This window comes from Oryx dammah, unplaced genomic scaffold (genome assembly GCF_014754425.2).
Source record: "Oryx dammah isolate SB20612 unplaced genomic scaffold, SCBI_Odam_1.1 HiC_scaffold_10, whole genome shotgun sequence".
Taxonomy (NCBI): domain Eukaryota; kingdom Metazoa; phylum Chordata; class Mammalia; order Artiodactyla; family Bovidae; genus Oryx; species Oryx dammah.
The window spans coordinates 46,705,816-46,728,698 of NW_024070194.1; the positions used below are offsets into that span (position 1 = coordinate 46,705,816).

At 37.3% G+C, this 22,883-nt stretch overlaps 1 protein-coding gene across 3 annotated transcripts in view; it reads right to left on the reverse strand.

The window, feature by feature from the left end:
* The window catches only part of ODAD2 (outer dynein arm docking complex subunit 2), a 162,122-nt gene that overhangs the window by 56,141 nt on the left and 83,098 nt on the right, over positions 1-22,883 (reverse strand). For all 3 annotated transcript variants that reach the window (XM_040248019.1, XM_040248017.1, XM_040248018.1), the window contains one exon: positions 4,148-4,262. In XM_040248019.1, the coding sequence (XP_040103953.1) occupies positions 4,148-4,262 (115 nt within the window). The remainder of the gene's footprint in view (positions 1-4,147; positions 4,263-22,883) is intronic.

Here is a 22,883-nt window from a genome sequence, read left to right on the forward strand (position 1 = left end):
CACTTTTAGTTCAGCCTCTGTTCTTTAGATCTTAAGAGACTGAAGAACGTTGAGCAGCTTTTAAACTGAAGATGCTCATTTCCTATCTTAAATACTCTTTAAAGTTTAAGGCCATAAAACAGACTTACATTTCACACCCTGATTTTTCAATCATATAAGGTATGAACAGATAGTTATTAGGCTGGTAAAACATTTATCTTTCACTTAGTACATTTTTTAATCACCAATAACTGATCAAAAACTATAATATGTAGGCTTCCTCCAGAATGAAGGAATATTTGAAGCTTCTAGCTGAGACACTGGCCTCCTGGGAAAAATGTCAACATTTTGTACTACAAAAACCCCACATTCCATTTGTTAATACATCTAATTACAACATAATACAATGCAAGTCCAGTGGCTGCTTACGTAGTGACTCTTAATTTGTCACAATTAATTCATTACTGAACTACTCTGTTGCCTCACTCATTCACTGATAGGGAGCTTTAAATATTTCCCTGCAAGAAAAGAGGCAGTCCATTCACTACATGTAATTTTCACATCTCATTTTCTTAACAGATCTGAAAATGTGTTCTCATGGATATGCTGTTAACAGTGTAAAGAATGGGTAACATCTGTCTTCAACAGCTGACATCTCACCACGTCGACTCCACATGGACACGTACGTAGTGTGCTCAGCTTTTACGATGCCTGACAGATGTTCAGGGACCCTGAAGTAGAAATGACCTGTCTGAAGACATGCCTCCTACTTTCTTCCCACTGCGGCTGCCCTTGGCTATAACTGACAATAGCCGCATTGCTGTCAGTGCCATTAATCTAGAAAAAGAAGTTATTTATTTCAAAATGATGCCAACTCCTATGATTCATAAGTTAATAATTCTAAAGTGACTTGCAAAAGTATCTTACGTGAAAATGTGGAAATGCTTTCTTACAAAATAAAAGGAAATTTTTCCTAGAAAGCTGAGTCATAAACTTACCTGAAACAAGGAGGCATGAGGAGGAGGGGGAAGGAAGAATGGGCCAAAATATTTGGCAGGACCTCATCTGATTCTGTTACTTCACTGTGAGCAGGATGCCCAGCATGTTCAAAGTGTTTCTGCCTCTATTCTCCCACAGAACTTACTCTTATTTGAAAACAATTTAAATTCACCTCCAAACAACAGAATATACAAAATGCTACTTGAAGATTCTAAATTGAACATAGCTAAGAGGATTAACCTAGAGAAGGGAATGGCTACCCACTCCAGTATTCTTGCCTGGAGAATTCCATGGACAGAGAAGCCTGGCTGGCTATAGTCCATGTGGTCTGTGGTGGGAGTGGAGGGCAGAAGAAGGCAGGAGAGGTTCAGGAGCCTCTCTATGGAGGCTTGGTGGAGAAGGCAATGGCACCCCACTCCAGTACTCTTGCCTGGAAAATCCCATGGACGGAGGAGCCTGGTAGGCTGCAGTCCATGGGGTCTCGAAGAGTTGGACACGACTGAGCGACTTCACTTTCACTTTTCACTTTCATGCATTGGAGAAGGAAATGGCAACCCACTCCAGTGTTCTTGCCTGGAGAATCCCAGGGACGGGGGAGCCTGGTGGGCTGCCGTCTATGAGGTCGCACAGAGTTGGACACAACTGAAGTGACTTAGCATGGAGGCTTGGGTCTAGACTGGTCCTTCGGGCCAAGGGTTTAAACACAGACAAGATGAGTTGTTTTTAAAGTTTGAATGTGGTTAAGTTTAGGTTGTTAGCAAAGAAGACCGGTTGGGTATTCAAGACAGAAATCCTGGGCAAGAATAATGAATACGAAAACATTAGAAAATCTTTTAAAGCCAATTACAGATAAGTAGGCAGATTTTGAGTTGAAATCCATAGGAATAAAGGATGTAATTAACATATAATAACAACATTAATAGAAATGTTATCCATAAAAATGGTACCTCACCAATGATAGTATTAAATTCCTATTTTCAATGATGATTGAGAGTTAACCAGTGTCTCTAACAAGCTTCTCCAGGAAAAGGAAAGACCTTTGGTATGTTTTTACCTATTACCTTCCACTACCTAACATGCTTTCCTAATCATCTGATAGTTTAGATTCAGATTGTTACTGTGACAATACCATCTTTTATTTTAATGGCTTTTATTTTATGCCATTACTTTTAAAGAAATTCTTTCTTAATAATTTGATAAAAATTGAAAGCCCTATTATAATACAAATTCTTATTTAGCAAAAATTCTAATGATTTACTTGTTTATTATTATTTCTAAAACTCATGTTATTTTCTTTCTTATAATCTTCTGTTTTGCTGGAAAACATTCTAAAGTAATTTTTTTTTTTTTTTTTCAGAAAAGACTCATGGAGGATAACTTTCCTGAATCCTAACATTTCTAAAAGAACAATGTCTTTATTCCATCCTTACCCTACACTCACTCAGGTGCTAGTTTTGCAGGATATAGAATTCCAGGATAAAAAATGCTTTCTTTTAAAGACAGAAATATTTTTGTTCCATTTTCCTTAGAATTCACTGTGAATGATGTTAAGTCTAATAATGGTGTGATTCTTGTTCTTATATAACTTTTTCCTTTCCTTTAATTTCTGGAAATGCCAAATTTGAATTTGTGTCTAGGTACAGATAAATTCATTTTCCCTACTGGGCACTAAATGGATCTTTCAATCTGGAGACTAGAGTCTTTCTTCAACTCTTCAGTTTATAGAAACCACCTCCTCCTTTTATAAATGACTGTTTATTCCTTTTGCTTTCTTTTTGTGTGCTTCCCATTCTTATTTTCTTTTTTACATTTACTTTACATTTTTAGTTGTTTACTAGACTTTATCATCCAGATTAATTGCTCAGTCATATCCCAGTACCATACATAATGTAGTATTTGTCTCTTTTATTAAATTTATTGTTTCCCAAATATATTTTTAATTTCCAAAAGCCCTTTCTTAATCTATGAATACTTTTTCTTTAGCCATTTTGGGCTTAGCAGTATCCCTTGGGTCATTCTAAGGATGTTAATTTTAAAAATTTAATTTTGTCTTCTGTTCCTCTGAAGTTAGTTCTGCTTATCAGTCTTGGCTTGTCTCTAAAACCAATTAGCTTTTGTTAAAGATAATTAAGATCATTAAAGATATGAAAGATTGTTTAAGGAGGATTAAGATCTTTCTTAAAGAATATCCTTAAAGAAATCCTTCAAAGATGTGTAGCAACCTTTCTTCAATAGGCTTCTTTCTTACTCCCTAAATAATATCATTTATATTTTATATTAAAAAAAATTTTGGACCTTATATAGTAGGATTATATTGTATCTCTGCTTCTGAAGCTTGCTTTTATTTTGGTCAGTATGTTCATGAGATATACTGATATCGATGCAGACATTGCTGAAGTACATTCATTTTTTATTGCTGCACCGGATGACATAGTATGACTGTGCTGTCATCTGGTTATTCATTTTCCTATAGGGCTGACATTTGAGGTGTTTTAATTTTTTCCTCTTTCATTGTTATAAAAAAACCCGTCCATTAACCAGTTTGTAATAAGTTTTTTCTAAATATTAGTATATATCACAATTCACTTTTTACAATTACATCTAGTCACAAATATTAGGAAGATAGAGGCATGTTAAATTTATTACAGGAATTAAATGCTTTCTGTAAAAATACTCGACAGAGAGAAATCTCTAGACTTTACATCTAGTCTTTATTAACAGATAAGAAAAGTGCAATTCATGACATTATGTGACTTTTTCAAGGTAACAAAGAACTTAGTGATGATGTTTCATGGTGGTAAATCAGGCAGTAAGTAAGATAGAGGTTATCTTGGGCTTCTGAAAGTAGCAGTAATGTAATTTTCTTTTCACCCAAGAGGTAAGAACAGTATACTTTCCTTCCCCTTGATGTACCTGCGGTATTTGTTTCAATCCCACCAGCCAGGTAAAACACAGTAAGCTCTGCCATTTTAGCCCAGTTTCATTTGACCTCTAAAAACTGACCAGGAAAAGGTATTGCTCAAAAATTATTTTGGCACAAAAGTTCAGTATTCTTTTTCCCAGGTAAAAATCTGACCATAAAGAAGTGAAAAGCAGTTGGTGACCTGTGGTAACATCATTCACCATGGTATTAGATTCTATGATGGACTGACTTTCAGTCTCTTCTTACCTTTGCATTCTGGATGCAGGGACAGAGGGCCCAAGCTGCACTGGCCTTCACATCTGGGTGAGGATTTTTTAGCAGGGACCACAACAAACGAACTCCATCTAAGCGATCAATTATCCTATTGTGAAACAAACAATAAAAAAAAAAAACAAAAAAAAAAAACACCAGAGGTATATACTGTAATTAGTAGATGAAAATAAAATTTAAATGGCCTATCCACACAGTTCTAATTATTTTTTTCTCCTTTTGACATTTTGCTTAGCTTTTTTTTTCCCAAAACTTTAACAACAGCAAGGACTTAACATGCTGTTGATTTGTCAGTTCTCTGATTTCAGTTTTACACTCCTGATGCAGAAAGCAAGCTCTATAATAATTATGATTCACATAAACTAAAAATCAAGCCATGTAATTTTTTAATTAGCTGTATACAGACTGTTGCCTGAATGCAAAAATACTGATTTCTTTCATATAGTAACATCTAAATACTTTTCAAGACAAATATTTACGCCTCAAAACTGTGCAGTAACCTTTTTTATTTGGTCTATGTTTAATTGACTTACCGTATAGCATGACATATTTTAAACTCCTCCAGTCCTAATCTAGCACTAGGAATTAAAATCATTACGCCACACTGCCTCCTTTGTTGGGCAGCAATAACACGTAACTTGTTTTCCATGTGCTTGCTTCCCAGAGAGACTAACATTGCAGACTGTGTTATAATTACTTAAACACACTGTAATCAAAATATCTTCTTGACTAGCTGAAAAATGAATTATCATCAGAGTCATCTCCACACCATCTGTCTTCTGTTTATGCATCAATCAGTCCAGGGAGCATAACCTCGCATTAAGGTCCGTTGAGTACTCACAGTTGAAAAGAAGGCCAAACAAAACTTAATATCCTTTACAAACATGGCTTTGTTCAGAAAGATATACTAAACTATGAGCAGATGGAAAAAGATAAAGAATATCAAAATTTCTTTGATTTTAAACCTCGAGTTAAATACATGTAGTACTTAGCCACAGATAGAATAAATACTACTAGCTTAGTGCCATTCAATTTTTTTTCTTGAAAATTGACTAAAAATACTACATTTCTTGATTATCTGAGATGAGTTTGCCAGAAAAAAAAAAGTATTATTCAAAAGGTTCCAAGTTGGATATAAGTTTTCCATAACCTTAAAAAAATTGGAAGTGCAAATAGCTTATAGTAAGATATAAACTATCTCTTTAAAAGATGATCTTTAATGAGAAAAAGTACATTGAGAAAGTGTTTTAACCCCATGTTTAACTAAATAGTTTTCTAAAACTAAAGCTCTCTGTCACTATCTTGCTAAGGGAAATTAAAGATTTTATTTCTCAATTTACAGAAAGTATAAAGATGGTGAATACACTGTACTTCACAATGAAGGATTTACTTTACCAACTTAAAAAAGCTTACTGTTTTACACATGCCACTGAAAACATAATTAATGGAGATCCCTGGGTCTCTATGTATTTTTTTCACGTGTGATTTGCCAAAGAACAATAGTGAATGATAATCTGTTCTACTCTCTCACCAATGTAGTCAGTACTAATATTTGCATTAGGAATATTTAGCCATACAATGCAGGACATAGCTTGTCATTAGAGTGGAAGTCATTGGGATGACACACATTTTCAGTTATAAAGAGGGATAATTCAACTTTGGATCCCTACCCCAGGCAAAATTTCACAATTAACAATAAAAATTCACTGTTCATTCTAAAACCAGATATACTGTCCTTGACTGTCACCCTAAACCCTAGACAATTCCTCAGCTGCTTAGTTACAATGGATGAGGACTATGACCTCATTACAGATGACTTAAAAGATAGCATGGTACAGAGTAATTACCTGAGATGAGGAAAACATTAAAAAAAATTGCAAACAGAGGAACTAACAAAGTCAAGGGCAGCAAACTTCAGAGTTTAACCTTGTTCCTTCATTTCCCTCATCCTCTGGATCGAGTCAAACTGTGGATTTGCTTCACAGTAAGTCAAGCGTCTCCCCTACTTCTCTCTCTCCCTGCCAGCACCCTAACTCTAGTCTCTGTTACCTCATATGAATAGCTACAGCAGTAACTTGGTTTTGTGTCTTCAGTTTCTCTCAATTCCAATCCACCCTATAGATCCCTACACGATGGATTCCAATCCATCCTATAGAAATTAATCCTGCTGAAAGAGTATTTTAGAGCTTCTGCAGTATCTCCTTGCAAGCAAGGCCCAGGGATATTCATTCTGTCCATCACACCAGCCAACACATTCAGTTAACGCTTGGTGAACAGTTCACAACTGAGAGATCACTCCCAGGGGGCAGTCTCAGACGGTTTCTCACTACCTGCAGGGTAGTCACACCCCAGTCTTGAACTCAGTATTTAACATTTCCAATGAGCTGGTTTATTCCTCCCAATTGCCTATATTCAGGTGTTTGCTCATAAAACTCTGTGGCCACCTACTAAACATTAAGTGCTGAGCATACAGAAGTAACAGATACACTCAATTCTGGTTGCTCAGGGTAGTTAAATTGTATAAAGTCACAGCAAGCAATGAATTTTTAAATACCAAATCATTGCTCTCTGGGGAATATGAAGTTTTGTTCCTAAGAGCCTCTGGTGAGAATGCTTTGATTAACTCATCAACATATAATCTTGTTTTACATGTGTTTCTGTTTAAAGACACTTTCCTTAATAATACATTTTTGATTCATTAACACTGAACCCACAAGCAATCCAGCACACACCTTTTTCTCTGTAAGGCACATGGAAGTCTTCTTGTACTTTGGCATTAGGCTTAGGGGCCATTTCAAACAGGAAGATCATCAGCTCAAAGCACAAAAATGCAAAACATGTGGCACTAAATACCATGAAGATGACACATTTACAAAAGGAGAGCGGAAACAAGGCAGAGTGTGGCCGTGTTCAACTCCAGCTGGTAACACATGCATGGAATAACTGCAGAAGTGCTATAAGGATTAATTAGGAGGATCACAAATACATTTCAGCAAGATATGAATACAAGAATAGTGAAGTGAAGTCGCTCAGTCATGTCCGACTCTTCGCGACTCCAAGGACTGCAGCCTCCCAGGCTCCTCCATCCATGGGATTTTCCAGGCAAGAGTACTGGAGTGGGGTGCCATTGCCTTCTCCAAGAATACAAGAATAAAGGCTCTGCAAATAAAAGGGATTTTCACTGTCCTTCAGGAAACTGCAATCTAGTGAAGGTGATAAAGAGACCACTGCAATCTATTCTGGTAAATGCTATAGGACAGTGGTCCCCAACCTTTTGGCACCAGGGACTGGTTTCGTGGAAGACAATTTTTCCATGGACCAGGGGTTGAAGGAATGGTTTCAGGGTAATTCAAGCACATTACATTTATTGTGCACTTTATTTCTAGTATTATTATATCGGCTCCAACTCAGATCACCAGTCCCAGAGATTGGGGACCCCTGCTAAGAGATGTGGGCATCAGACTCCACATGAACACAGAGGGGAGACACTGGTTAACTCACAAGTCACAGAGATTCTCCCAGCTCTAAACCTTTGCCCACACCACCTCCATCTTTCGCTGTGACAATGCATATTTTAAGGTCTACAATAAAACCCCTCCTCAAATCCTCTGGCTTCTTCCTCCTCTGAGAACCTTTTGAGTCTTGCTGCCCTCGTTTCTGGCTCTCATCATATACTGCCTTGCAGTGTGGTCATGTGTGTATGCATCTTATCTCCCCAAGTGCTGTGTAATATCCTTGACAGGAGGAATCTGCTACTGCCCACCATGCTTTGCACACATTCCTGAGCCAGTGAATATTGGTTAAATGGACCTGAAACAGAAGTCTTTGCCTACTCCTTTTTTTTGCTGAATCAAAAATCTCTCTTGACACAAACACACTCATTTTTAACCTCATACTTGAAAAGCATATATTCAAATTCAAAATCTAACCAGTAAATTTTTATTTGGAGTTCCTTCTAGGTTGAAAGTGCATTTTCATAGATATTCTTTACAGCTTTATTGCTTTTTGAATGTACAATGATGGGCTTATAGCTGGTATTAATTACACCACTGTCCACCACACAATTACACTGTGTCCAATGGACACAGTGTAGTGTCTCCTTTCATATAGTTCTTTAATTTTACTAGTATTTTGCTCTGATTTCATTTCCAGCAATATGTTAACTCTTCTTGTTTTTATTATCAGTAGAATTTTACATTAATACTTTGATATTATAAAAACAAAACTGAGTTATATGTTTCCAAATCTTCAGCTTTATCATAGAAATCAGACTGTGGGCTGACAAAATAACAGTTCTTGAAAGATGAATATATGTTCATTGACTCTTTATAAAAAGAAAAAAAAATACAAGAAAACACACAGCGGCTTGTTATTAGTCTCAGTTTCTTTTGTTATGTTAACTTTTGTCAGGATTGTTAAGAAGTCTGGCTGGCTTGCCTGCCCACCAAGGCCACATATATGAACAAATGTGGACAGTCTGCACCCACATGGCCAGTATGGCTGAAGTTGCAGAATTTCTGTCTGGCAATGCCAGTACATCTATTTTGAAACCATAATTTGATATCGTGTCTAAAAATGTCATAATATTTGCAAATTATGCTGATAAATACCATTGTCAGACAACGGCTCAACCTAAATGCGGTTAGCCGGAAAGAACATGATGTTCTTAAGCCACATTTTAAATTGCAACTGAAATCTATACGTTTTAAAACCACACTGGCAATTCTGTGAAAATGGAAACATAAATGCAGGTCAGGATTAATGACTGTGAAAAAAACTATGATTAGAAAAAATTTAACACTTTTATAAAAATTCTCAAAGTTTTAATGTTTCTATCTCTATGTACTCTTTTAAAGAGACTATAGGAAACCATGTAGGCAGCTGCGTGGCGCTGGAGTGGCAGCTGTGTGGCCCTGGAGCAGCTGTGAGGAGATAACCCACATCCAAGAGCAAAGGAGAAGCCCCAGCAAGATGGTAGGAGGGGTGAAATTGCCTTTAGAATCAAACCCCATACCCACCAGAGATGCTCAGAGGGCTCAAAAATACCTTGTCCACACCAGGACCCAAGACCCACAGAGACTGAGACAGAACTGTGTTTGGTTGTCTTCTGTGGAGGCCCGGGTCAGCAGTGGGCTGCTGGGGGCAGGGGCTCTGGGTGCAGCAGGCCTGGGTATGGCAGAAGCCCTCTTGGAGGAGGTGGCCGTTAACCCACCACAGAGCCGCCAGAACTTACACAGAGCTGGGGAAACAGACTCTGGGAGGACACAAACAGAACCTTGTGTGCACCAGGACCCAGAAGAAAGGAGCCGTGACCCCACATGAGACTGGCCCAGACTAGCCCATGAGTATCCAGGAGTCTCTGGCAGAGGCATGGGTCAGCAGTGGCCTGCTGCAGGGTTGGGGGCACTCAGTGCGAAGTGACCTGCATGGGACCCTTTGAAAGAGGTCACCATTATCTTCATCACCTCCACCATAGTTTGTCCTCAGGTCAAACAACAGGGAGGGAACACAGCCACACCCATCAACAGAAAATTGGATTAAAGATTTACTTAGATTTACTGCCCATTTGAATAAGACTCAGTTTCCCCCTCAGTCAGTCTTCCCCATCAGGAAGCTTCCATAAGCTTCCATAAGCCTCTTATCCTTCTCCATCAGGGCAGACAGACTGAAAACCACAATCACAGAAAACTAACCAAATGGATCACATGAACCACAGCCTTGTCTAACTCAGTGAAACTACGACCATGCTGCGTAGGGGCATCCAAGACAGACAGGTCATGGTGGAGAGTTCTGACAAAACGTGGTCCACTGGAGAAGGGAATGGCAAATCACTTCAGTATTCTTGCCTTGAGAATCCCATGAACAGTATGAAAAAGCAAAAAGATAGGACACTGAAAGATGAATGCCCCAGGTTGGTAGGTGCCCAGTATGCCATGGGAGATCAGTGGAAAAATAACTCCAGAAAGAATGAAGAGACAGAGACAAAGCAAAACAACATCCAGCTGTAGATGTAGAAGTCAAATGCTGTAAAGAGCAATACTGCATACGAACCTGGAATGTTAGGTCCATGAATCAAGGCAAATTGGAAGTGGTCAAACAGGAGATGGCAAGAGTAAACATTCACATTTTAGGAATCAGTGAACTACAATGGAATGGAATGGGTGAATTTCACTCAGATGACCATTATATCTACTACTGTGGGCAAGAATCCCTTAGAAGAAATGGAGTAGCCATCATAGTCAACAAAAGAGTCCAAAATGCAGTACTTGGATGCAATCTCAAAAATGACAGAAAGATCTCTGTTTGTTTCCAAGGCAAACCATTCAGTATCACATTAATCCAAGTCTATGCCCCAACCAATAATGCTGAAGAAGCTGAAGCTGAATGGTTCTATGAAGACCTACAAGGCCTTCTAGAACTAACACCCAAAAAAGATGCCCTTTTCATTAAAGGGGACTGGAATGCAAAAGTAGGAAGTCAAGAAATACCTGGAGTAAAGGACAAATTTGGCCTTGGAATACAGAATGAAGCAGGGCAAAGGCTTACAAAGTTTTGCCAAGAGAATACACTGGTCATAGCAAATACCCTCTTCCAACAATACAAGAGAAGACTTTACACATGGACATCACCAGATAGTCAATACTAAAATCAGATTGATTATATTCTTTGCAGCCAAAAATGGAGAAGCTCCATACAGTCAGCAAAAACAAGACCAGGAGCTGACTATGGCTCAGATCATGAGCTCCTTATTGCCAAATTCAGACTAAAATTGAAGAAAGTAGGGAAAACCACTAGACCATTCAGGTATGACCTAAATCAAATACCTTATGACTATACAGTGGAAGTGACAAATAGATTCAGTATTAGATCTGATAGACAGAGTGCCTGAAGAACTATGGATGGAGGTTTGTGACACTGTACAGGAGACAGGGATCAAGACTATCCCCAAGAAAGTGAAATGCAAAAAGGCAAAATGGTTGTCTGAGGTGGCCTTACAAACAGCTGTGAAAAGAAGAAAAGTGAAAGGAAAAGGAGAAAAGGAAATATATAACCATTTGAATGCAGAGTTCCAAAGAATAGCAAGGAGAGATAAGAAAGCCTTCCTCAGTGATCAGTGCAAAGAAATAGAGGAAAACAATAGAATGGGAAAGACTAGAGATCTCTTCAAGAAAATTTGAGATACCAAGGGAACTTTTCATGCAAAGATGGGCTCAATAAAGGACAGAAATGGTATGGACCTAACAGAAGCAGAAGATACTAAGAAGAGATGGCAAGAATACACAGAAAAACTGTACAAAAAAGATCTTCACGACCAAGATAATCACGATGGTGTGATCACTCACCTAGAGCCAGATATCCTGGAATGTGAAGTCAAGTGGGCCTTAGAAAGCATCACTACGAACAAAGCTAATGGAGGTGATGGAATTCCAGTTGAGCTATTTCAAATCCTGGAAGATGATGCTGTGAAAGTGCTGCACTCAATATGCCAGCAAATTTGGAAAACTCAGCCATGGCCACAGGACTGGAAAAGGTCAGTTTTCATTCCAATCCCAAAGAAAGGCAATGCCAAAGAATGTTCAAACTACCACACAATTGCACGCATCTCACATGCTAAGAAAGTATTGCTCAAAATTCTCCAAGCCAGGATTCAACAATACATGAAACATGAAATTTCAGATGTTCAACCTGGATTTAGAAAAGGCAGAGGAACCAGAGTCAAACTGCCAACATCCATTGGATCACTGAAAAAGCAAGAGAGTTCCAGAAAAACATCTATTTCTGTTTTATTGACTATGCCAAAGCCTTTGACTGTGTGGATCACAACAAACTATGGAAAATTCATCAAAAGATGGGAATACCAGACCACTTGATCTGCCTCTTGAGAAATATGTGTGCAGGTCAAGAAGTAACAGAACTGGACATGGAACAACAGACTGGTTCCAAATTGGGAAGGAGTACATCAAGGCTGTATATTGTCACCCTGCTTATTTGACTTATATGCAGAGTACATCATGAGAAATGCTGGGCTGGATGAAGCACAAGCTGGAATCAAGATTGCCAGGAGAAATATCAATAACCTCGGATATGCAGATGACACCACCTTTATGGTAGAAAGTGAAGAACTAAAGAGCCTCTTGATGAAAGTGAAAGTGGAGAGTGAAAAAGTTGTCTCAAAATTCAACATTCAGAAAACTAAGATCAAGGCATCTGGTCACATCACTTCATGGAAAATAGATGGGGAAACAGTGAGAGACTTTATTTTGGTGGGGGGCTCCAAAATCACTGCAGATGGTGATTGCAGCCATGAAATTAAAAGATGCTTGCTCCTTGGAAGAAAAGTTATGACCAACCTAGACAGCTTATTAAAAGGCAGAGACATTACTTTTGCCAACAAAGGTCCATCTAGTCAAGGCTATTGTTTTCCAGTAATCATGTATGGATGTTAGAGTTGGACTATAAAGAAAGCTCATAGCAGAAGAATTGATGCTTTTGAACTGTGGTGTTGGAGAAGACTCTTGCGAGTCCCTTGGACTGCAAGGAGATCCAACCAGTCCATCCTAAAGGAAATCAGTCCTGAACATTCATTGGAAGGACTGATGCTGAAGCGGAAACTCCAATACTTTGGCCACCTGATGCGAAGAACTGACTGATTTGAAAAGACCCTGATGCTGGGAAAGACTGAAGGCAGGAGGAGAAGGGGATGATAGAGGATGAGATGGTGGATGGCATCACCGACTCAATGGACATGAGTTTTAGTAACCTCCAAGAGTTGGTGATGGACAGGGAGGCCTGGCATGCTGCAGTCCATGGAGTCACAAAGAACTGGACACGAATGAGTGACTGAACTGAACTGAACTGATAAGAGACCAAGTACCTAGGTAGTCCTTGTCATGGAGAAGAACTCATTCTCAATAAGTGTTAAGTGGAAGTTAGTCATCATTACAGTCATCAGATATTAGTGCTGTCATAGTGAACCTCTACTCAAGTGCTGTCATTAAAAAACAAAAATAAAAACAGGTAAAGTGGCTTAACTAATGCTGTATAATGTATTTATTGTATAAGCAAATAAAACAATTTATCTTTTCTTACTTTCATGAAAAAAAGGCAAATGGTTTAGATGGGTGCATTAAAGACAGGTGAGGGAAGGTTCACTCAAAACAGAAATAAAATGAACCAATGCAAATGTTCATATGCTTGGTCACATCCCTACAACCACTCTTCTGGATATAAAAGAATAATTTTGTAACAGTGGTCTGATGAAACTATAAACATCCTTAAACGTTTGGAGTAGTAAAATAAACTCTTTCTCAAAGTAGTTAGACATTGTAAATCATTACTGGATACATTTACATTTGTATCTGTATTTGAGGGGTTTTATGATTATGACTTATATGACTGTGATCATATGATTTATGATATGTATTATCACTGGGGGTTTTCCTGGTGGCTCAGATGGTAAAGAGTCTGCCTGTAATGCAGGAGACCTAGGTTCAATCCCTGGGTCAGGAAGATCTCCTAGAGAAGGGAATGCTGCTGCTGCTGCTGCTGCTGCTGCTAAGTCGCTTCAGTCGTGTCCGACTCTGTGCAACCCCATAGACGGCAGCCCACCAGGCTCCCCCGTCCCTGAGATTCTCCAGGCAAGAACACTGGAGTGGGTTGCCATTTCCTTTCTCCAATGAGAAAGTAAAAAGTGAAAGTGAAGTCATTCAGTTGTGTCCGACTCTCAGCAACCCAATGGACTGGAGCTTACCAGGCTCCTTCGTCCATGGGATTTTCCAGGCAAGAGTACTAGAGTGGGGTGCTACTGCCTTCTCTGGAAGAAGGGAATGGCTATCCACTATTCTTGCCTGGAGAATTCCATGGACAGAGGAATCTGGCAGGCTACCGTCCATGGGGTAACAAAGAGTCAGACACAACTGAGTGACTAACACTTTCACTTTTTCTTTTTTTCATGATTATGACTAAGTGGATACTCTTCAAAAATTATAAAATAGACAAAGGAGTAAAGTTAAGAGTAATGAACACCTAAGTGTGTATCCTGTTTATTGAAAGAGCATAAGAACTGTGGGTTGAAGAAGACTCTTGCAAGTCCCTTGGACTGCAAGGAGATCCAACCAGTCCATCCTAAAGGAAATCAGTCCTGCATAGTCATTGGAAGGACTGATGCTGAAGCTGAAACTCCAATACTTTGGCCACCTGATGCAAAGAACTGACTCACTGGAAAAGACCCTGATGCTGGGAAAGATTGAAGGCAGGAGGAGAAGGGGACGACAGAGGATGAGATGGTTGGATGGCATCATTGATTCAATGGACATGAGTTTCAATAAGCTCCAGGAGTTGGTGATGGACAGGCAAGCCTGGCATGCTGTAGTCCATGGGGTCACAAAGAGTTGGACATGACTGAGTGACTGAACTGAACTGAATTGAAACTAGATAATTATAAATCATGTATTCAAAAACCAGGACTACTACCTAGAATCACGATATTGGGCAAATGTTTAATCTCCTGAAGCTTGAATTTCCTCATCTATTAAAATCAGGTCATATTACCTACTAATGAGATATCCAATATAATTACAAATAGATATGCAATTAATGTTAGTTTCATTTCTGAGATTAATAAACATGCAGATAAACTTAGATTGATCTGTGACTCTATCTATATCCAGTAATTAGGCTAAGTCAAGATTTAAAGTGGATATTTATTCAGAGTATACTATAAACTAAATATACACTAGAAATATAAAGTATTGAACCAAAAAATTCTGATTTTATTCAGGCATACAGCCTCACTTGAGTATATGAGCACTAAGTTATCTGTAGAGATAGGAAAGATAATATAGTTGATTTGGATTTGAATTCAATTAAATAAATTTGCACTGACATTCTATGTGATCAGTAAAATAAATGGTTCTACTTTAGACAACAAAGATTTATCATACACTATTGATTAGAATATTGCAAGAATTCCACATTTTAGTAGTGAATTTAAATCCCTATTTCAACTTCATCAGAAATGTCAGAATTATATGCATATAGACTAAGAGAAATGAAAGAGGCATTTGCAGGCTAAGAAGATGAGCGGGCAGGGAAGGAGGCAACGTGGGCAGAGCAAGAGGGACAAACACTGAGAAATGGAATCAATAGGTAAGGATTTTATATATTTTAAATTTAAATATGTACCAACAGACTGTCTTCTATAAAAGTTATGTTATGTTATGTTATGTTATGTTAATTTGATTCCCATAAGGGCAAAAAATTTTTGATCTTATTTTTTTCCTCCCTTCAAACACACTTAAGAGTTTTCCTAAAAACAGTAAAATAAGCACCAATAGACATAGCCTTCAAAATCTGATCTACTTGTGTTATCTATCAATATGAGTATTCATTTTTTCTAAACTGTTTGCAAGCAAGTTACAGATACAACAGCGTATAACTAAAACTTTCATGTTTTAAAAATAAGCACAATCTTTTGCATTATCATTATACTATTCTTACATTTAAGAAAGGTAAAAGTAATTCCCTGATATTATCAAATATCCAGCTCAGATTCAAATATTCCCAATTCTCAAAACTTCCTTTAGAGCTTTAAAAAAAGCAAATGAAACCTGGATTTAAATAAGGATCATACACTATGTTTTTGATATATCTATTTAGTCTCTTTTAATCTAGAATATTTTTTATGGCACTGACTCTTTTAAAAGATGAAGACTGCTATAGAAAGTCCCACCGTCTGAGTTTGTCTGGTTGCTTCCTCAAGGTCTCATTTGACTTTCCTCTCTTAACTCTGTGACTTCCCTGGTGTCTGCCTACAATGTGGGAGACTTGGGTCCAACCCCTGGGTTGGGAAAATCCCCTGTAGAAGGAAATGGCAACCCACTCCAGTATTTCTGCCTGGAAAATCCCATGGACAGAGGAGCCTGGTAGACTATAGTCCACGGGGTCGCAAAGAGTAGGACACAACTGAGCGACTTTACTTTCACTTTCTTATCTCTGCACAGATCTTTCTCAACTGAATGATGCAGCTATATCCTAACAAAAATAAACCCATCGGAAGTCAAAAGTATCATACATTGAAAACACATTTAACACATCTAACCTACTGAACATTAAGCTTAGCCTGTGCGCATGCATGCTCAGTCGCTTCAGTCTTGTCCAACTCTTTACGACCCCATGGACTGTAGGCCAGCAGACAGCTCTGTCCATGGGATTTTCCAGGAAAGAATACTGGAATGGGTTGCCATTTCCTCCTCCAGGGGATCTTCCTGACCCAGGGATTGAACCCACATCTCCTGCATTGCAAGTGGATTCTTTTACCACTGAGCCATCTGGGAAGCCCTTTTACCCTGTTGCTGCTGCTGCTGCTGCTAAGTCGATTCAGTCATGTCCGACTCTGTTCGACCCCATAGACAGCAGCCCACCAGGCTCCCCCGTCCCTGGGATTCTCCAGGCAAGAACACTGGAGTGGGTTGCCATTTCTTTCTCCAATGCATTAAAGTGAAAAGTGAAAGTAAAGTCGCTCAGTCGTGCCCAACTCTTAGCGACCCCATGGACTGCAGCATACCAGGCTCCTTTGTCCATGGGATTTTCCAGGCAAGAGTACTGGAGTGGGTTGCTATTGCCTTCTCTGTTAAAAGGACTAAATTAAAAAAAAAAAAAAGGAACACTAAACATTGGCATCAATGGGAATGTAAAATTGTATAACCACAGTTGTGTACTATCTGGAAGTTTCTAATAAAGTTAAACTTCTACCCTATGAATCAGAAATTCTACTCCCAGAACAGGCAAAACTAACCTATAGTGATGGAAATGAGAAAGTGGCTTGGGGTTAGGGTGGGGACTGACTGGTAAATAGCATGAGTGCACTTTCCTGGGTGAAGGACATGTTTTACATTTTCTTTTGGCTGGTGGTTATATGATTGTATACAATTGTTAAAATGCATCAAACAGAACAGTTAAATATTAAAATAGCCTACAATTTTGAACAAAAAAAAAATCAGACAAAAATAAACACATACTACATGCTTCCATTTGTTCCCAAATAGAAATAAAACAGAACTATACTTTAAAGGGAGGCATTCTCAAGTGTAAAATGTGTAAAACACGGCAAGATAAAAATTACCATAAAGGTAAGAGTGGGCTCTCCCCAGCCTGCAGGGAGGTGGGCACGGGGTGGGCTGGGAGAAGGACAGGCAGCTAGGGGGTCTTGTAAGGCAACAACAATATTCTGCTTCTTGGCTTGGGGGGCAGGTACATGAGTCTTCCCTTTTAAAAATTTACTAATGTATACACTTGCTAATTTATACACTAACGTATACGTGTACTTTATGTATACAACATTTTACAAATTAAAAGCTTAAAAAATGTGTTTTAACTTCCTTGTGAACACACACACACATACTCTCTCATACACAAGAAATAATACTGAACAATTGATTTATTCAGCTATTGAACTTATGCACATGTCACAACTGGATGAATAAGATATATAAGCAGATAAATAAAATCCATATAACCTTCAAATTAAACATCCTCAGAGCTTGTTTAAAATGAGAAAACTAAGACTCAGAAGATAAAATGATTCAAATAATTACTTTTCATGTGGCATTTCGGTATCTCAGTTAGATTCATATACTTTTGAAAGTATGCAGATGAGAAACAAATAACCAAAAAATGTAAAAAGGAAGGAAAAATATTCTTAATGACACAAACATATGAAACATATGTTCTATTTTATATCTTGCATAAGCCCTAAAAGGTCATAAGGACTGGTTTTGTGGTAAATGAAATTTCTGAGCGGCTTGTTTGTATGCAAACAAGCATAGCTTTATTTTTTCTCCCCTTTTTAAAAAGAAGAAATAAGCCCAATGTAAAAAAAAAAAACTATGTAAATGCAACATAATTATGTTTAAACCACAGAAGACAGGAAATTTAGAGTTACAGATTCCATGGTAAGTTTTAATTCTATCCTTGTGTATATGTTTTATAAAAGAGTCTTTCATTACATGATCACATAACACTGGACTATGTAACAATCAGTTCAGCAAATGTTTGTTTTATAATGTGTGGAAGGAAAATATTTTATAGGATAAATTGTAGGAAATTAGTATATTATTTAGCAAAATTGTTACATAAAACTTCTTAGAATCTTGGGCATTTACAGAATATTAATATAAATATTTTTCTTGATTATCTTCTAAAAAACATGAAATTTAACCCTTTTGTAGGCTCAGTAGTAAAGAAGCTGCCTGCAATGCAGGAGCCACAGGAGATGGGGGTTTGATCCCTGGGTCTGGAAGATCCCCTGGAGGAGGGCATGGCAACTCACTCTAGTATTCTTGCCTGGAGAATCCCATGGACTGAGGAGCCTGGTGGGCTACAATCCATGGGGTCGCAAAAGTCAGACACGAATGAAGTGACTTAGCATGCATGTCGGCAGGCACTTACAGTTGAAAGCTGATCTGTAGGTTTAAGGTTATTCTTAAGTAATGAAAAACTTGAGACATTAGAACTTTAGCATGTTTTGAACCATGTGTGGCAGGAATTCTGTCTTAAAATTAACAGCAGAGACTGAAGTAAACCATGAGGATATATAAGTTCCTACCAAGTCCAAAAAACAGCCTTTATCATCACTGTTGGCATTTGCCAGGGCTCCTGACAACTCATGTATCTGAAATTTGACTTTTTCAAAGGGAGAAAAAAGCATTTATCCTGATTTTTCTCTATTAATTCTATTTCAGGTTAACCAAATGATTAGCAATGAACTCTAAGATAAACCTGGAGATGCGGGTAAAAGTATTAGATCATAAAGGTAAAGAAAAATTTCTCAAGGCCTCCAAGCAAAAAGATCAAAAAACTCACAAAGAAGAACGAATTTGACTAATATCACAATTTTCACAAGAAATGTATGAAGTAAGGCAACAATGAAGCAGACTTTTTTTTTTAATTCAAGAAAGAAAATGGGAACCAAGAATTTTACATCTAGCAAAACTGAAATAAAGAGAAGAGCAAATATAACAGAATATGAATAATTATAAAATATTATGAGACCAAACATCAATGAGTGTATGTGGGTTTAGCTTGATTATTAAAAATATGTTTAATTTGGTGTACAAAGCAAGACCTATCTATAGACTACAATAAGACACCACACCTAAAAGAATGTGGTTCAAGAAAGACTAAAAACAAAAGGTAGGCCAAGATACTCCCAGAAGTGGAAAAAATATGAGAGCAGGGGTAAAGATTCTTATATCAAAGTAGAAATATCAAGCCAAAACCCATTAAACATGACAAAGAAGAGCTCTTGAAGTATTAAAAGCTATAATTCACAATGATTAGAACATTTATGCACCAAATAATATAGAGCCTGCCTTTAAGTAGCAAAAGCTATATGAGCTATAAGACAACACAGGTAGAAGCACGCTAATAATGCCACCACGTTCAGTATGAGACAGATCGTGTGCATGAAAAACAAATAGTAAGGAGAGAGGGCTTATGTAACATAATGAATCAGATCTTAAGAATATACATCAGATTCTACCCTCTGTTGTATATTCTTAAGGTCTGATTCATTACGTACCCTCTGTTGACCTCTGGTGGCTCAGGTGGTAAAGAATCTGCCTGCAATGTGGGAGGCCAAATCCACGTTTGATCCCTGGATCAGGAAGATCCCCTGGAGAAGGAAATGGCAACCCACTCCAGTATTCTTGCCTGGAGAATTCCATGGACAAAGGAGCCTGGCAGGCTACATACAGCCCATAACGTCCCAGAGAGTTGGACATGACTGAGTGACTAAAACTTCACTTCACTTCTAGCCTCTGTTGAAAGGGAATATATCTTCACCCAAAGCACATATAGATGTTTTGGAAAAATTCATCTTATAGTAAGTCATAAAGGAAACACCAGTATGTTCCATAAAAAGTAGAAATAAAACACTCTGAGTAAACTGCAACATAATAAGAAATAGCTAAAATAAACAAAAAATAAAAAGCTTCCCTTTTGTGGAATTAAAAAAAAATTCCATTAAGCAACACATGGTCTAAAGGGAAAATGCAAATTGAATTTAAAGAATTTCTTAAAAATAATAATAATGAAATCACTACATATCAGAATCTACAAGGGACATTTAAAGACGTGTCAAAGAAAAGTTCATAGCACAAACTACTTTTGTTATTATAAAACAAGGGAACTCCCTGGCAGTCCAGTGGTTAGAAGCCCACACTTCCACAACAGGTGGCCTAAGTTCCATCTCTGGTCAGGGAATTAGGATTCCACAAACTGCACAGCACAGCCAAAAAAATAAAATGTCGTCCAAGCTCAAAAAATTAGAAAAACAGTTACAAAATAAATTCTAAAAAGACAACATAAAGATAAAAGAAATTTCTGAGGTAGAGAATAAAAGCACAGTGTATCTAATTAATTAAATTTTTTTCAGAAAAAATCAAAATAGGGAAACTATACCAGATAATTTGATCAGGAAAAACCAGGATAAAGCTCACACACACAAACATAAATTGACAAGTGGGAAATAACCACTGAAAAAAGACAAAGTTTAAAAATCATAAGACATTGCTTTTCAGATCACTGTTTAAATAAATTTGATAATGTAAATGAAATTGATCATTTTATGAGGAAATACAGATTGCCAAAACTGACCCCATTCGAGTAAAAAGCATAAATGGATCAGATTTCATAGAACTAGAGGAAACCAATAAAGAACTAAAAAAACACAGATTGGGCCCACATGACTGGACAGTATACTTTTACCAAACCTTTATCCCATTGTTCAATAAATTATTCCAGAGCACTGAAATAAAAGAAAACTTCATAATTTCTTTTTAAAGTAGGTATAATACTGATACCTAAATTTGATAAAGATAGCCGTTTTAAAAAAGAAAGGAAGGAAAAGAAACAAACTACAGACCAAAATTAACTTGATATCATTATCGAAATATTAAGATCAGCAAATAGAATCCTATACCACATTAAGAAATCCGCACATCATGACCAAGTGAAACTTATTCCCAGAATGCAAGGTTGGTGCAGTGTTTGGAAACCCATGAGTATTATTCATGATGTTGATAGATATAAAGGGAAAATCATACTGGAGCAAATGGAGCATAATCTCCATAAATGCTTAAAAAGATATCTGACAAAATCTAATACCTATTTCTTTTTTTTCCTGTGAAAAGTCTTTTCAATACCTATACATGACTTAAAAACCACTCTTCAAAAATAAAAATTAAGAGGTTTTGCAAAATATGATAAAATGTATATACCTTAGTCCTCAAGACATTATTTCACCTAATAAAATAGCACTAAAGGCATGTCCACTAAAACCAGTAATCTCCATTACTAGTCAGCATCATGGTATGAAACCAGCTAATGAAATCAAACAAGAAATCAATCTAAAGAATAAGAATTTATAAAGAAGACATAAAACTTCCTCAGAAATATCCTAGGGAAGAATTCAGCAATTTTAAATTAAGCCCTGGTAGCAAGTATATTAGTCTTTTTGGGTTATTTGGTCTTTGTCACAACTACTCAACTCTTCCATTTGTAACATAAAAGTAATCAAAGACAATACATAAATGAATGAGTGTGAGTATGTTACAATAAAACTTTATTTACAAAAACAGGATTTGGTCCATGTGCTATAGTAAGTCAACAACTGTGCTAGAAAATCAATAATAAAGTGAACTTGATAAGAGAATTCTGTTAGGTAGCAGCATATAGAATTAATACACAAAATTCAATAGTTCTCATGAAGTGAAGTCAAGTGAAGTCGCTCAGTCGTGTCCGACTCTCTGTGACCCCGTGGACTGTAGCCTACCAGGCTTCTCCGTCCGTGAGATTCTCCAGGCAAGAATACTGGAGTGAGTTACCATTTCCTTCATAGAGACAACCAATTGAAGAACGTAATAGCAGTGAAAAAAAAATTATACCACCAATAAGGAAGTTTAAATACTTGGAAATGAACTGAACAAAAAAGGACAAAATCCACATACCATACTCTTCAAATTCTAAAACATTAGACTTGAACAAATAAAAAATGTTTCTATAATTTCACCATGGTGTGTAGGATGTTAAGGGAATATGGGAACTCTCTATTCCATGCATTCTATATTCTTGCAACTTTTCTGTAAGTCTAGTGTTATTTCAAAATAAAAGTTTAGTTGGTGGGAATGTAAATTTGTGCAGCCACTATGAAGAACAATATGAAAGTTCCCTTAAAAACTAACAATTGAGCTATCATATGATCCTGCAATCCCACTCCTGGTCATACATTGAGACAAAACTATAATTCAACAAAATACATGCACTCCAATGTTCATTGCAGTACTATCCACAATAGCCAAGACAGGGAAGCAACCTAAACATCCATTGACAGAGGAGAGGATAAAGAGGATGTGGTACACATATACAATGGACTATTTCTCAGCAATAAAAAGAACAAAATAATGTCATTTGCAGCAACATGGAGGGACCTAGAGATTATCATACCAATTAAATAAGTCAGGTAGAGAAAGAGAAATATTCTATGTTATTACTTACATGTGGAATCTAATAAAGAATGATACAAATGAACTTATCTTTACAAAACAGAAACAAACTCACAGACAGGAAAACAAAGGGAAAGGAGTGGGAGGTATAAATTAGGAGTTGGGAGTAACATATACACACTACTACATATAAAATAGATAAACAACAA